Below are 15,474 nucleotides of genomic sequence, written 5' to 3' on the forward strand. Positions count from 1 at the left end.
AATTGAGAGCAATCATCCAAGCAATCCTCGTACAACTACACGAGAAGTTGCCAAAGACCTCAAAGCCAACCATTCTATAGTTGTTTGGCATTTGAAGCAATTGGAAAGGTGAAGTGTCGTTTTCTCTTCTTGTACTCAACAACGAACCATTTCTCGATTGGGTGTGATGTGTGACAAAAAGTGGATTTTATACGACAACCTGCAGTGACTATCTCAGTAGTTGGACCGAGAAGAAGCTCCAAACGCACTTCCCAAAGCCAAACTTGCACGAAAAAAAATGTCATGGTCACTGTTGGGTGATCTGCTGCTGGTCTGATCCACTACAGCTTCCTGAATCCTGGCGAAACCATTACATCTGAGAAGTATGCTCAGCAAATCGATGAGACACACTGAAAACTATAACGCTTGCCGCCAGCATTGGTCAACAGAAAGGGCCCAATTCTCCACAACGCCTGGCCACATGTCGCACAGCCAGCACTTTAAAAGTTGAACGAATCGGGCTATGAAGTTTTGCCTCATCTGCCACATTCAGCTGATCTCTCACCAACAGACTACCACTTCTTTAGGCATCTTGACAACTTTTTCAGGGAAAACACTTCCACCACCAGCAGGATGCCGGAAATGCTTTCCAAGAGTTTGTGGAATCCTAAAGTATGGATTTTTATGCTACAGAAATAAGCAACTTATTTCTTGTTTGCAAAAATGTGTTGATTGTAATGGTTCCTATTTTGATGAATAAAGATGTATTTGAGCCTAGTTATGATGATTTAAAGTTCACTGTCCAAAACCACACTTACTTTTGCACCAACCTAGTAAATACCTACCTTGACACATGTGGGAAGGCCAGTGGTTACATCCACCTTTCCTTCACTGTTCCTCTCATGAGGGATTTGTTCAAGATCCATGAATATCAGGAAGCAGAATTTAGAAAATGAAGTGACTGCAGATAGTAAGCTAAGCTGTTTTATATACTGTTATTGTCACTATAATTCAGGATCACAGTGAAGATGAGTAAGGGTTCCATTTATGTCCAAAAAGGAAGTTTTGTATTATGGGGGATAGGGGTAGACAGAGAAGAAAAGGAAGAGAAGCAGTTCAATAAATTAGTACTTAGTACTACAGTCACATTTACTAACTCAAGCAGACCTCCTCTCTTCCCTTACATAAACCAATAAACTTTCCAAATAGCTCCTTTGGAAATATATTTAATAGTGTTTCAAAACTAAGCCATTGGCTCTGCGTGGTGGCTCACGCCTGTAATCCTAGCACTCTGGGAGGCCGAGGCGGGTGGATTGCTCAAGGTCAGGAGTTCAAAACCAGCAAGAGCGAGACCCCGTCTTTACTATAAATAGAAAAAAATTAATTGGCTAACTAATATATATATAGAAAAAATTAGCTGGGCATGGTGGCACATGCCTGTAGTCCCAGCTACTTGGGAGGCTGAGGCAGCAGGATTGCTTGAGCCCAGGAGTTTGAGGTTGCTGTGAGCTAGGCTGACGCCATGGCACTCACTCTAGCCTGGGCAACAAAGTGAGACTCTGTCTCAAAAAAAAAGAAAAAAAAAAACCTAAGCCATTGATGAGTAAAATGGACAATCATTCAAATAGCACTTTGCCTTTGAGTCTAAAAGACTGAAGAGTACTAAGTCTCTCCTGGAAAGGAAAGGCTGAAGACAGAGGGAAAGGGAGAGTAATTATTGAAGTACAGTGATGGACAAGGCAGGAAGGGAAGTTTGGGCTCTAATAGGCCTTGCTAATGAGTTGGGACCTCATTTTTTTCAAACAAATCTTTATATTGAGTGGGTCACAGAAAGTAGGGATCTGTACTGTAACTGTTTCCTTCCCACTCCAAGTATGGCATTCTTTTAATGATGCATTACCTAAACCTGAATTGATTTTTATTTTAAATATATACTAGCATGGTTTGACAGTTAAACAAAATGTAATTTCTAAATATATTTATAAATCAGTTTGGGTTCTAACTGCCTAATAAATGTTAACTATCTTTATGTAAAGGACTTGTTCAAATGATTGGAGGGAATAGAAAGTATATTATTACATTTAAGAACCTGTCTGAGGAAAGTATATCATTACTATTTCCTTCCACCTTATTTTTCATTACAGAAACTCTTGAAAGGCTAGATGATAAGAGTTCCCAATAAGAGTAACTTTGTAGAATATCTTATTTCAGAAGAATGACTTAAGACAGGGAGCTAATGTGATTTTATATGCCTAACTGGAATTTATGCCATATGTAGTTAACAAACTCAAGCAGGAATTTACCCAAGTCATTCTTAGTAATGAACTTCAAATTTGGTTTCCTTTAGGTTTGTTAATCTCCATGTATTCACTGTCAGAATTATGCATTTTAATATCTTTCAATTTCTCTAAAACATTTTTTAACACTGTCTCTTTTTTGAAGTATTTCATTGAACTCTCCAAGCTTCTCATGTATCTCTAACAATTTCTGTTTTCACTGGCTTTTTTATTTTTTCTTTTTAACCCTGAATGTTCTCCTTGGTTCTGTTCCCAGTCTCCTCTCTTCCTTCTCTGCACTCTTAAGTGGCCTCCCTCATCTCCTCTACTTTTCATGATTTTGTCTATTACCTATGCATAGATGATTCCAGTTATCTCTCAAGTCTGAATTTCTGTTTTAAGTTCTGTTTACTTCAAGCTTAGCATAGCCAAAATAGAACTCTTCTTATATCCCCTTCTTATCCAGTTTTCAAATTTCTGTTAATAGTTCCAGCCATCTTCAGAGACACCTTAGTTTGAGTGTTATCTTTGGCTCTTTTGTCCCTCATCTGCCTAATATGATCAATTGCCTAGTCATGTTCATTTTACGTTGGCAGTCTCTCTTGAATACATTCTTCCCTTTAATTTCCTTTGTCACCACTCTACAACAGGCCCTACTGTTCTCATTTGGACCACTGGAATAACCACCTGATTTCCCAGTACTTTGTCTCTGTATCAGTTACCTTTTGCTGGAAAATAAATTACTTCAAAATTTAGTGGCTTAAAACAGGAGTGACCATTTTATTTAGCTCAGAATTCTGAGTCAGCCGGACAGTTCTGGGGTTGTTTGGCTGATCTTTCTGGGCTCTTTATGTGTCTGTGGTCAGCTGGTGGGTCAAGTGGAAGCTGATCTAGAATGGCCTCACTCTCATGTCTAGCAGTTTGCAGGCTGGTGGCTGGGTACCTCATTGCTGCATATAGTCTTTTTATCCTCCAGCAGACTATTTTATTCTTATTTACATAGTAGTCTCAGGGTTCTAAGTATAGCATGAGAGGGCAACTCCCACTACACAAGTGTTTTCCAAGTCTTTGCTTAGATCCTACTTGCTGCTGTTCAAGCCTATATTCAAGAATGGAGAAACCAGTTATAGATTCCTTTATTCCTTCTTCATTCCCACTGCTTTCATTTGACCAGCCTTAAAAAAAGAAAGAAACTGAACCTCTAATGAGAGGGGCCACAACGTTACATCACAGAGTGCCAGGAAGAATTTGTGGTCATTGTTATAGTATGTCATATTTTCTTTTTCTGGTTTATCCTAAAATAGCTACTAATTTAATTTTTTTACAACTGGGCTCTGATTGGTTTATATCTCTGCTTAAAAACTGTCAGTAGCACCTTCTTTCTTTCCCCTGAATGAAATATAAGAACATTAGCATCATTTACCTCAATCCATTTTTCTAGCTTTATTTTTTCTCTGTTTCACTTTCTGAACTGGCCCACCTGGCCTTTAAGACCCAGCTCATATATGCTGCCCCTTTCATGACTCTTTCCAGATTTTCCTCTTCTCAACTCTCATGTTCACTTCATTCTGTTCCTTAAGTTGAAATGGTTTCCTCTTCTTTGGGTTTCTCATAGCTCTTTGCACCATTCTTGTAGTAGTTGTGATTTTTTTACTTTGTTATAATTGTATGTGTATGTGACTTACATCCCCTTCCAGACTGAGAACTCTTTAAGTGCTGGAACCTGAGCTTGTTCATCTTCATAGCAACCCAGGCTTAATATTTAGAATACTGTCTTACACACAACCATCAAATATTTGAATGAAATTTTGAATAATGACTATTTCCCACAGTTATTATAATGTTAATTTTTAAAATGTCAGTTGATTTTTAAAATTTTCTTTCAGACCAGAAACTAGAGAGCAATATCCAAATAAATTTATCCAACGAGATGACACTGAAAGATTTTACATTCTGAACACATTATTCAACCTACCAGGTAGATTCATTCTATGCTTATTTATACTGATAATTTCCCTTCTTTCTATGACCATTAGTCTTTGCTTAAGGGAGATAATGAAGTAAGTTTGAATTATTTCACTTATAGCTTATGAATATGTATTCTTCGTTTTTCAGAGACCTACCTGTTGGCCTGCCTAGTAGACTTTTTTACTAATTGTCCCAGATATACCAGGTATGTATATACTATAATTTTTTTCAATTGATTTTTTAAATTAATTTACAGGGTTTTAGAGAACTGGCCATTGTAGGTCTTTTCTGCTTTTCTAAAGTGAATTTAGTGCTAGTGAGAGATGCCACATTGCCAGCCTGAGAGATGGGACAGCACCAGCAGCTCCATGCAGGCCCTCACCTCCCACACGGCCCTCTCCTTGCCAGTGTGCTGCAGCCGTGTTTGGAAGGGACCACTTCTGATTGGCTTCTCCTGGGAATGAAGACGGCCAGCAGAGGTGCTAATTGTGACAACTGAGTGGGAGGTTTGTGTGATGATTATCTGTCCAAGCAGAATTACACTAAAACCCCCCAACTCATTTCACAGCAGCTACCCAGGAGCCATTCAGGGATGCTAATTTAGTTTCATTCCCAGGCCCAGCAAGATTTGATTGAGGAATAAATACTGTTTATCTTCCCTGAAGTAAAATTCTACTTAAGTCTTAAACAAGTTTCCTCACCTTTTAAGGGAGAATTGTACAGCCATTGCTGAAAGTTTAGTCATAGATGCAAGAGTTTGATAACTTCTGATCCTCTTTATGCCTTATCTACTTTAAGACACTAAATTTGGTGGGAAGCTGAGTCACTAAGCTAAACAGAAAATGGACAATACCTTTGTACTTAGGGACAATGTCAGAAAAGTCAGAGTCAAAAGAATCTAAATGACCGATTTTGAGTTTTAAATGCTTCTTCAATGAGAACCTGTTTCTAAAAAGTGATAAATAAAAGAACCTGGTATTTTGGGATCTTTGGCCTTTTAGCTTCCATTCATTATATTCTATCACTTTGTATTTGTTCACAACTATTGTAATCCATTGAACGCTATAGCCATTTCTGGTGGTCAAAAGATTTTCATTAGGGAGTAATAATTTTCCTAATTAGTCATAGTCTTTACCCATGTGATATGGAACCTTTGAGTCCCCTGGGCAAATTTAATACTCATTTTCTTTACCCTTTTTTGGATTCCCTGTCATGTTTTTTTTTATCTTTCTGTAGCTGTGAAACAGGATTTAAAGATGGGGACCTCTTCATGTCCTACCGGAGTATGTTCCAGGATGTAAGAGATGCTGTTGACTGGGTTCATTATAAGGTACCTAAAAGGCTCCTTCTTCACCTACTCACTCTTTGGCATGTGTTTTATGGTCTGACATTAAAAAACTTTCCACATGCAAATGGAACATTTTTTCCTTTGTTTAAAAAAAAAATGGACTTGGCTCTCTAGAAGACATTTGTTCTTGTCTTTGGCTGTGCTGCTCTCAGAGGTAATTCTGATCTTTCCTTAGTGGTGGTACTTGGCTTCTAGATTTTATTCCAGTTTGCATTTCTCAACTTACTTAGAGATTACTGCATTAGATTATACTTAACATATCCTTCGTAGATGATAATGGTCTGTTTTTTTTTCTGTCCAAATGTCTCCCACTTGACTAATAACATTAACTAGTTAATATTAAGTTTACATTTATTATAAACTGTATTGAATATGATATGAAATATCTTTTTATTTCTAATTTAAAATAGAAACAATTTTATATTTTGAAAACATTTTAGAGGCAGAGTTGTAGCAAATCATACCTGCTCCTTTTTCCTGGCCTTCTCTGTCTTTTCTGTTTTGGTAACTACTAAAGAAATGCATGTGAGTTGATAGTAAACATATTTTTTCTTATAAACTAAATGTGAAAAACTGATTTTTGTTCTTAGTTCCTTTTTTTCTTCCCCTAGGGCTCCCTTAAGGAGAAGACAGTTGAAAATCTTGAGAAGTATGTAGTCAAAGATGTAAGTAGTATAGGGAAAAATAATCTGCATAATAACTTATTTTACCTGCAGGAAAATGAAATAACAAGACTATTTATAATGAAATGGACAAGGGAAGATATTTATTTTTCTTGGCATAGTATGTGCCAGGTATAATCACCAAGAATTACCAATCAGCATAGGTCTCAGTAGAGTTTTTCCTGTTTGTCGACAGGCAAGAAGACCCAGTATTTCATTTGTCCTTTTAGCTCTAATTATAATAATAGCAGCTAGAGGTTTACTGTGCGCACATCACTGCGCTAAGTGATTACATGCATCATGCCATTTAATCTTAACTGTAACCCTGAGTTAGTTATTGTTTCCTCTGTTATAGATGAAAAAATTGAGGAATAGAGGGAATAAATAACTTGCCCAAGGTCACACAGTTAGTAAGTAGTGAAGCCAGGATTCATACCCAAGTCATAACCACTGTATTAGATCATCTCAAAAATGTGCATATGTATGACTGTTATTTAAAATGCCTCTAACCTATCAACAAGGAATAATGAGGAAAGCTTTAAAATACCTTAAAGACATTAATGGAAAATTTAATAAAATTCAAAAAAATCTGTAATTAATGGCATTGTACTAATGTAAATTTCTTAGTTTTGATTATTGTACTGTGGTTATATAAGATGTTAATATTAAGGGAATTTGGGTAAAGAATGTATGAGAACTCTCGATACTATTTTTACAACTTTTCTATAAATCTAAAATTATTTCATAATATAAAGTAAATATAGAGCCCCAAGATGAAATACTTATCTTTTCCTACAGAGTTAAAAGCAGAATATGGTATTTTCTCAAAGTTCTGTGGTAAAAATTTCTTGTTTTCAGTCTTTGTGTCTCCTGTTTCCACCCACCTCCCTTACGATTTTCAAGAAAGAACACTGAATGGGGAGAGTCCAGGAGAATTTGAGTAAAGGAATCTATTTACTGTGAGAGAAGGAAAAGATGTTTTTCTTTCCAGACACATTAGGAGTTAGAATTTCCTCATTTGTCTGCAGGGTGGGTGATTTCTAGGTTGCACCTGCACATGTTATTTTATTCTGCAAGGTGTTTTATAAAACCATAGGATACACAATGAAGCCATATCTAATAATCTCTATATAATAGAGTATTTGTGGGTAATGTTTAAAACCAGCTTCTCCCTGATCGCTATCGTACCTCACATACTTCAAGAAATCTCAAGGTAATTTAAACTCTTTCCTGAGGCAGACATCACGAGGAAGGTGGAGTTATGTTGTAAATGACCATATAAACCATGTAAATATGTGTATCATTTTACATATAAATCTGTTATATAAACTATACTATATATGTTAATACTTTATTCATGCATGGTGATAATGTGGATGTTTAAATGCAAAATTCTGAAACCAACTAGCCCTAACAGGGCTTCCCCTATTCCTATTTCAATGGATAGAAATCCAGTATATGACTACCCTGACATATACAAATATTTTAGTGTTTCACTCATTAACATATTACATTTCAGGGAAAACTGCCTTTGCTTCTGAGCCGGATGAAAGAAGTAGGGAAAGTGTTTCTTGCCACCAACAGTGACTATAAATATACAGATGTAAGTACTTAGTATTCATATTTGTTTGTTCACATAGAAGAATTATTTTGGCCTAAAGAACTGTGAAGATAATGAGGAGGATAGAATTTTATTAAGTGAAGGTAGTTTCTTGCCATCTCATTTTGAAAGCAGAGTGGAAAAAGCAAAAATATATAGGATAAAATCTATGTCAGAGTGGTTCTCAATTTTTCTAAATGTTCATGTTAACTATTTTCCCTTATTATAAAAGGCTACTTGAAGGTTTTAATTTTGGGGTTTAAAACATTTGTGCTTATCACATGGCTTCTATGCTTTTTTGGAGCATCATTTATATAAACTTCAGTCATACTCTTTATTGATCTGTATATGTTTTGAATCTTAGCTGTCAAAATTTACTGCCTCTTAACCTAAAAAGAAAATTTTCCCATTATTAAAGCATGTGGAAATACTGATTTAACTCTTTAACTTCATTTTATTTTTGCTGAGACACAAGTTTATAGTACTAGCAAGAAGTTTCACTCCCCCCACTTTACTGTATGTAAAATCTTTATTTAAATATCTGGTGACTTGTATTAAACAGTCTTACAAAACCAGTGGTTTGTTAGTTGGTCTCGGGCCAATAGTAGCAAGGCCAGGGTAACATATTATATCCATGTGAATCATTAGTTTTCTCTATACCCTTACCTCCTAGGCCCCATACCTCCAAATATATATTCAAAAACATCCTCTAGAAGAAGCATGTATCCTCCCTGAGAATGTTAGAAGCTTTTGTTGTTGGTATGATGAAGCATTAATTTTTAGCTTCCACTGCCATTATTTCATAAACTTTAGAGGAAACAGGAATGTGATGAATCCTATATTGAAAAAGACATGTTCTATGAAAAACTTGTAATTTTTTTGTAGGTGTATATATCTTGTGCAAAAATCATATATGGACCTTACATTGTTCTTTTTTTCTCCCTCCCCAGAAAATTATGACTTACCTGTTCGATTTCCCACATGGCCCCAAGGTACTACATGTAACTTAAATGACCATTGCTTTAGTAATAATGCATTTAATCATTCTGGAATATGGAGAAGGGACTGGTCAGAACCCGCCTAGAAAAGTCCTACTTTTAAAGCCTACTGTCTGATCTTAATCATTAACATTAGAAGTAACTCAGGAGCTAGAAGAATTTAAAATCATTAGCAATTTGAATACTTGGTAGACAGAAATAAAAGGGATATTCACATGGTATTTAGTAGGATGGGATTAGAATAATTTTATGTCCAAGAAGTTCTATACAGAATTGTTAAGTTTGTTTGGCAGTGAAAGGAATTCCAAGGTTGAGGTAGATATTTGATTAACAGAAAAAGAAAATTTATATATATTCTTGACAACTTCTAGATTCTGCTATTAGCTATTGCTAAGTTTTGTGCCAAGAGAGCAGTTAACCTTGATGTTTAGCAGAAAAGTCTTCATTCTTGCATTATGGCTGCACTTAGGTTTAAGGAACGAATACCCATTGCAACTTAGTCACATACTTATAGAATTTTAGCCCTAGATTTTTGTGAATAAACATTAACAAACCCTGTTTTGAGATCACCCTAAATCACAGTGTGCAGTCCCCTTTAGCTTGGTCTTTGAAAGTTAATGCCATGGTTCCATTTCAGGATAGAAATAATTTTAATGGGTGTATAATTTCTACATTAGTGTTGTGTTTAGCCTGCAATATGAACCAAAGGCCAATGTGTTCCTAGAGCCATCATTCTGAAAATATAACCAGTAAAATTTCTTAATAATAGTTCCATGTTAGTTTAATATACTTTAGTTCTGATCTGCCTCTCTCTTAATCTGTCCCTTGGGTATTGATTTGCCCCTCTCTCTAGCCCATTTTGAGCTCCTTTTTTTAGCACATTTCAGAATGGGAGTATACAATTTCTTATATTAAAGTCCTGTGAAATAAGTTACTGGGTATATTAATAAATCTAATTACTGGAGTCATTTATTATTTACATCTTGCCTGCTTCTAAAAGGATATGGCTTATAATTAGGCATTTTTTAAATAAAATGATGGGATCTTTTGGCTTTACTTAGTATTTCTATATTCCTTGCATCTGAATGAGATTAAACATCAGTGCCTAAGGTAAACAGTGATGTTTTGGCTTTTGCTATTTGTTTCTCCTTCACCAGCCTGGGAGCTCCCATCGACCATGGCAGTCCTACTTTGACCTGATCTTGGTGGATGCACGGAAACCACTCTTTTTTGGAGAAGGCACAGTTCTGCGTCAAGTGGATACTGTAAGTCAGGAGGATGATCTGTTTGCTAGCACGCTGTTCTGTTTCTCTTTTCCCATTCCTACTCTCCTTACGGAAACATATATTTTTAACTTATTAGCCCATATCTCTTGAAATTAAGAGTTTTGGTCTTAACAAGAAGGCAGCCAAACAAACCCACTAATTCAAAAGAATAAGTGTCATTCATTTGACTGCCTGGCCAAGTAACATTGTTGGGGGAGATTATGATAAGATAATAAAGTTATCTATATTCTCTTCACACAGAAAACTGGCAAGCTGAAAATTGGTACCTATACAGGCCCCCTACAGCATGGCATCGTCTACTCAGGAGGTGAGTCACAGACTTCCCTATATTTATAATAAGTCTTTGCTCAGGCCTCACTGTGAAAGCTTTGGTGTTCTTCCAACATGGTGCCACATGTATTCTTTAGTATTCTAAAGATGTCATTTACTGAAGGTGAACAGTTACATCAGTCATTTACTGATGTAACAGGAATACAAGTTTGAGAAGTTGATAGTATGTCCTAATGAATCTGATTTTCACTAAAAGGATTTATTTTCCCTTTTTTTTAAACCTATTTGAGGCTTTTTCTCAATGTTTATAATCATTCGGGGTGCTTCCCAAGACATACTCAAGGAGCCTCTGTGAGCACAGGTACATATTATTTAGAAGTTAGAAACAATTGAACAAAGCCAGTTTAATGGATCTGTGATGAAAAATTGTGGTGGTACTTCTGAAGATTATATTCACTAAAGCTAAGACATGTAGTTTTGTTGCTCTTGGATTTGGTGCTCTGGTCAGCACATTGGAGCTGAAGGCCTTGTCTTAGAGCAATAACAAGAGAATGGTGAGTCTTTAAGCCTTTAAGAAAGGTGAGCCCTTTTTCTAATCTGCCACATAATTTTTTTTTTCTTTTTTTTCACATAATTTTAAGAATAAAATTAATCATTGTATCTAATGGTTATGGTACTTGGAACACTGGTTTTAATATAGAGACATTTTTGTTTTCTCATTGATCACTCCATTGTTTCAGGTTCATCTGATACAATCTGTGATCTGTTGGGAGCCAAGGGAAAAGACATTTTGTATATTGGAGATCATATTTTTGGAGACATTTTAAAATCAAAGAAACGGCAAGGGTGGCGAACTTTCTTGGTGATTCCTGAACTTGCACAGGAGCTGCATGTCTGGACTGACAAGAGTTGTAAGGAGCCGTTACTCTTATTTTATAAATCTTTGACATAGCTAGTTTATATCTAAATGGCCAGCTTTGAATCAATCCTATCTGATAAGCCATTACTTTGTATGCAGGGGGTCAGAGGCAGTCAAAAGGTGGGTCCTGATAGTTAGGTACCTCCTTCCTATATTCAGATATTTCACAGAACTCCAGAATTTGAGTAACTGTGAGAGGTTATCTTGTTTGGCCTTCTTGTATCTATCTCTTTGAGGTTAAGTATAGAATGTTGGTGTCCTGAGTTGTATTATACTAACAAGTGAATTGTGAACTAGAGCACTACTTTCCTCTATAGTCCCAGTCTCTCTGATTCTGGGGCAGTGACAGCTCTGAATGTTAATTACTTCCTGGTATTTTTTATTTTTCTCTTCTGAGGCCAAATTGTATTCTTGAACTGAGCTACACTGTACATATGCAGTATATACACTATCCTGAATTGAGCTATGGGTATAATTATATAAAGGTGTTTGACATGAGTTCTTTAGCCAGCCCTAGCTGGCTACAGTGTGGTGAAAGTTACTCTGGAAACTCAGCCCACCTGGGATAGGAACCCTGGCTCTACTACTTAAAATCTGCATGCACTTGGACAAGATACCCTGTGCCTTAGTTTCCTCAAATGTAAAAATGGGGATAAGAGTACTTACCTGCTAAAGCTGATGAGACTCAACTGAGGTAATATGTGTATAAAGAAGATAGAAGAGGCCGGGCATGGTGGCTCACACCTGTAATCCTAGCACTCTGGGAGGCCGAGGTGGGTGAATCGCTTAAGATCAGGAGTTTGAAACCAGCCCGAGCAAGAGTGAGACCCCATCTCTACTAAAAATAGAGAGAAACTAATTGGCCAACTAAAAATACATAGAAAAAATTAGCTGGGCATGGTGGCACATGCCTGTAGTCCCAGCTACTTGGGAGGCTGAGGCAGAAGGATTGCTTGAGCCCAGGAGGTCGAGGTTGCTGTGGGCTAGGCTGATGCCATGGCACTCTAGCCCGGGCAACAGAGTGGGACTCTGCCTCAAAAAGATAGAAATGACAGTCCATAAATAGAAAATTTATTATGTACAATGGATGAAGTAGGGCTTAATTATCTTGGGGAACCCAGGTTGAGAAAGGCTGCAATACACAGGAAGCATACAAGAGATGCTGGCTGCTGTGGTTACTACTGTCTGCAATATCAGTGGGGTTTTCTGGCTAGCCTTTCATCCACATTTTCAACTTTTCCACCTAAGAAGGTTTTGAAATCTAGTTGATTTGGCTCTACTGTTTCCTGGACCTGTGACTAAATTCTAATTCTCAATCCTTCATCTGAAAATGGGACTATTTACACTGCCTTTGCTGACTACATCTAAGACAGGGTATGAATTGGTACTTTGTAAGCTCAGAATGAACATAAATCTAGGAGAGTTGTAGTCAGTGGTATTTGGTGTGAGGAAAGGCAGTTAAAGAGGAAATTATGGTGTTCTGTTGCTGCCAGACTCCAAGTAGGTTATCAGTGGGTTTTCCTGAAGATGGAGGTCATTTCACGCACCTATAACATGTTACTCCCAGGCTATACTTTTCAGTCATATCTGCAACCTTTTAATTTTGTTTTAGCAGCAGTTAGGAACTGGGTGCTTTTATTTATTTAAAACATTTCCCTTTTCCTTCCAAACCTCAACTAGCACTTTTTGAAGAGCTTCAGAGCTTGGATATCTTCTTGGCTGAACTCTACAAGTAAGTTTCTTAATTCTAAAAATTCCTTCCCTGAATAACATCTGCCTCTTTGGGAGTCACTTAGCTATAAGAAATGTGCTTTCTAGAGATTTTCACTGAGTTTTTCTTTTGTCTTCAGGCACCTTGACAGCAGTAGCAATGAGCGCCCAGACATTAGTTCCATCCAGAAACGTATTAAGGTATTCAGACGAAACTTGGGAAATAAATTGAGTTTGATTTTTCTTATTTCTGGTTTTATATAGGGAATAGCACATAGCTGCTGCTCAATAAATATTTAATAAGCTGAGATTCTCATTCTTTGTTTTAGAAAGTAACTCATGACATGGACATGTGCTATGGGATGATGGGAAGCCTGTTTCGCAGTGGCTCCCGGCAGACTCTCTTTGCCAGTCAAGTGATGCGTTATGCTGACCTGTATGCAGCATCTTTCATCAACCTGCTGTATTACCCATTCAGCTACCTCTTCAGAGCTGCTCATGTCTTGGTGAGTTTAGGCTACAGCCTTAAGCTACTGTTGATAGCTAAGATGCACTCTAAGGCTGGCATCAGCAACCGGCTTTGTGGGATGGCATAGGAGACGGCTTGAACATTTGTGATATACAGAGCCCATGGGCAGGTATATGGTTGTGTAAGAAGGGGTCTTTGAGAAAGTATGACCAAAATAGGTTGATTGAAAGAAATGTAGTTTTTATATTCCTACGTTCTGATACTTTTCTGTTTTAAAACTGATTTTTTGCTATAAAAAAATCAGATTTTTTCCTCTTCATCTTATCCACTTTCAGGCTATAATAAACAATATGGACATGGTACTGGGGAAGAGGTAGATAGGCAGCATAGGTAGTTCTATGAAGATATATCTATATTGACCTGTCTTCTGGTCCACCATGGGCATAACTGTGCATGGCCATCTAACAGAGAAGAGTTAGGATTTGGGAAGCAGCTATTTTACTCTGTCTGCTTTCTGAGACTCTAGCCTTGTCCTATCTAGATGCCTCATGAATCAACGGTGGAACATACACATGTAGATATCAATGAGATGGAGTCTCCCCTCGCCACCCGGAACCGCACATCAGTGGAGTTCAAAGACACCGACTATAAGCGGCACCAGCTGACACGGTCGATTAGTGAGATTAAACCCCCCAACCTCTTCCCACTGGTCCCCCAGGAAATTACACACTGCCATGATGAAGATGATGATGAAGAAGAGGAAGAATAAAGAGGAAAACCAAAACCCTGAGCCCCCATTAAACGAGTTCTGGCAAGACTTACAGGAGCAAAGGATGTCCCTGTTTGGGTTCTACTGGGGTACGGGGGTAGGGGGATTCTATCAAAGGTACACCTGGAAAGTTTCTGAAGACTTTAAAATATTCTAATCATAGAGGGATACCTGTTTTAGTTTTGTGTATCTGTATTCTTTGCAGATGGTTCAAAATCATAATGGAGTCTATTATGGAAGAAAGGGTAAAAATCAGGCTGAACTGCATGCAGATGGCTCCACTGTGGCTTGTGACACTGTTTCCTTGTCTTTTTTCATCAGTATGTCATATACTAAGGGGGTGAAGGGTCTGAGTAGAACAAGAAGGACGATGGAAAGACGTGACCCAAAATGCTGTAATGTTACAAATTGTGCTATAACTCCAAAATCCAACTTTTTCAGTGCATTACACAGTATTATATCTCCATGGAGAAATATATTGTTTCCATTATCAAATGTAGTCTGCTGTTAAGGTCAAGTTTCCTTTCATATACCTTTTCCCCAGTGACTCTGGCAAGGCTACTTCTCTAGCAGTAGCTTTGCAGTAGTATTCTCTGCTTGCTTTAGGGCTGAATTGGACTGCAGGGACTATTTTGAGGTAAAAGACTGCATCCTTTCTACATTTTTTGTTTGATAGTATAAATGCTTATTTTTTTAAATCCACAACCAATCTTTTTCTCATCTGTGATATAAAAAGAATTAGCTGAAAGGACAAAGGAGCAAACCCCCAGAAAAGGAAAGGAGAAACCTCCTCCCTCCATTACAACTGAGTAAAATTCCTTAGTCTGGGCTATACAGTTGTGGCTCATGCTACCCCATTCCAGATTCTGTCCACTAGGGTTTTACTGTTTTATTTTAAAATCGAGCATTGGAGGATGGGAAGAGGGCTCTGTAAGCCAGATTCTTACTAAAGCAGACGGCACAATCAGTGTGAATAAATTCACTTCAGAATCCCAAGTGAAATCACTTCTTGTTTTGAATAATGAATCATTACTGGTATATGTTAGGGTATTATAATTACCTCACCGTACAGTGAAAGTTATTCCAACATTTTTAACAAGTGGCATAGACTCTTACTTTAACCTTCATATATTTTCTTCCATTCTTATTATCATTGGTAAAGAGGGGTGGGTAGATTAGCTGTTCTAGAATTCAATAAAGTATAATATTTCTAATACTGA

General features: G+C 37.2%; 1 protein-coding gene across 7 annotated transcripts in view; it reads left to right on the forward strand.

Moving 5' to 3' along the window:
* NT5C2 (5'-nucleotidase, cytosolic II) overlaps nucleotides 1–15,474 on the forward strand; it is a 128,901-nt gene extending 113,427 nt beyond the window's left edge. For 6 of the 7 annotated variants that reach the window (XM_012770366.3, XM_012770303.3, XM_012770323.2 and 3 more), the window contains 13 exons: nucleotides 4,142–4,233; nucleotides 4,371–4,428; nucleotides 5,460–5,553; nucleotides 6,183–6,236; nucleotides 7,753–7,836; nucleotides 8,784–8,825; nucleotides 9,989–10,096; nucleotides 10,358–10,424; nucleotides 11,128–11,298; nucleotides 12,987–13,038; nucleotides 13,157–13,217; nucleotides 13,346–13,522; nucleotides 14,027–15,474. In XM_012770366.3, coding sequence (XP_012625820.1) covers nucleotides 4,142–4,233; nucleotides 4,371–4,428; nucleotides 5,460–5,553; nucleotides 6,183–6,236; nucleotides 7,753–7,836; nucleotides 8,784–8,825; nucleotides 9,989–10,096; nucleotides 10,358–10,424; nucleotides 11,128–11,298; nucleotides 12,987–13,038; nucleotides 13,157–13,217; nucleotides 13,346–13,522; nucleotides 14,027–14,254 — 1,288 coding nt within the window. In that variant the 3' untranslated portion in view covers nucleotides 14,255–15,474. Of the gene's footprint in view, nucleotides 1–4,141; nucleotides 4,234–4,370; nucleotides 4,429–4,525; nucleotides 4,730–5,459; nucleotides 5,554–6,182; nucleotides 6,237–7,752; nucleotides 7,837–8,783; nucleotides 8,826–9,988; nucleotides 10,097–10,357; nucleotides 10,425–11,127; nucleotides 11,299–12,986; nucleotides 13,039–13,156; nucleotides 13,218–13,345; nucleotides 13,523–14,026 lie in introns of those variants that run through there. The other variant, XM_076009813.1, reaches the window with a different exon arrangement.

Source organism: Microcebus murinus, chromosome 14, assembly GCF_040939455.1.
Source record: "Microcebus murinus isolate Inina chromosome 14, M.murinus_Inina_mat1.0, whole genome shotgun sequence".
Classification (NCBI taxonomy): Eukaryota; Metazoa; Chordata; class Mammalia; order Primates; family Cheirogaleidae; genus Microcebus; species Microcebus murinus.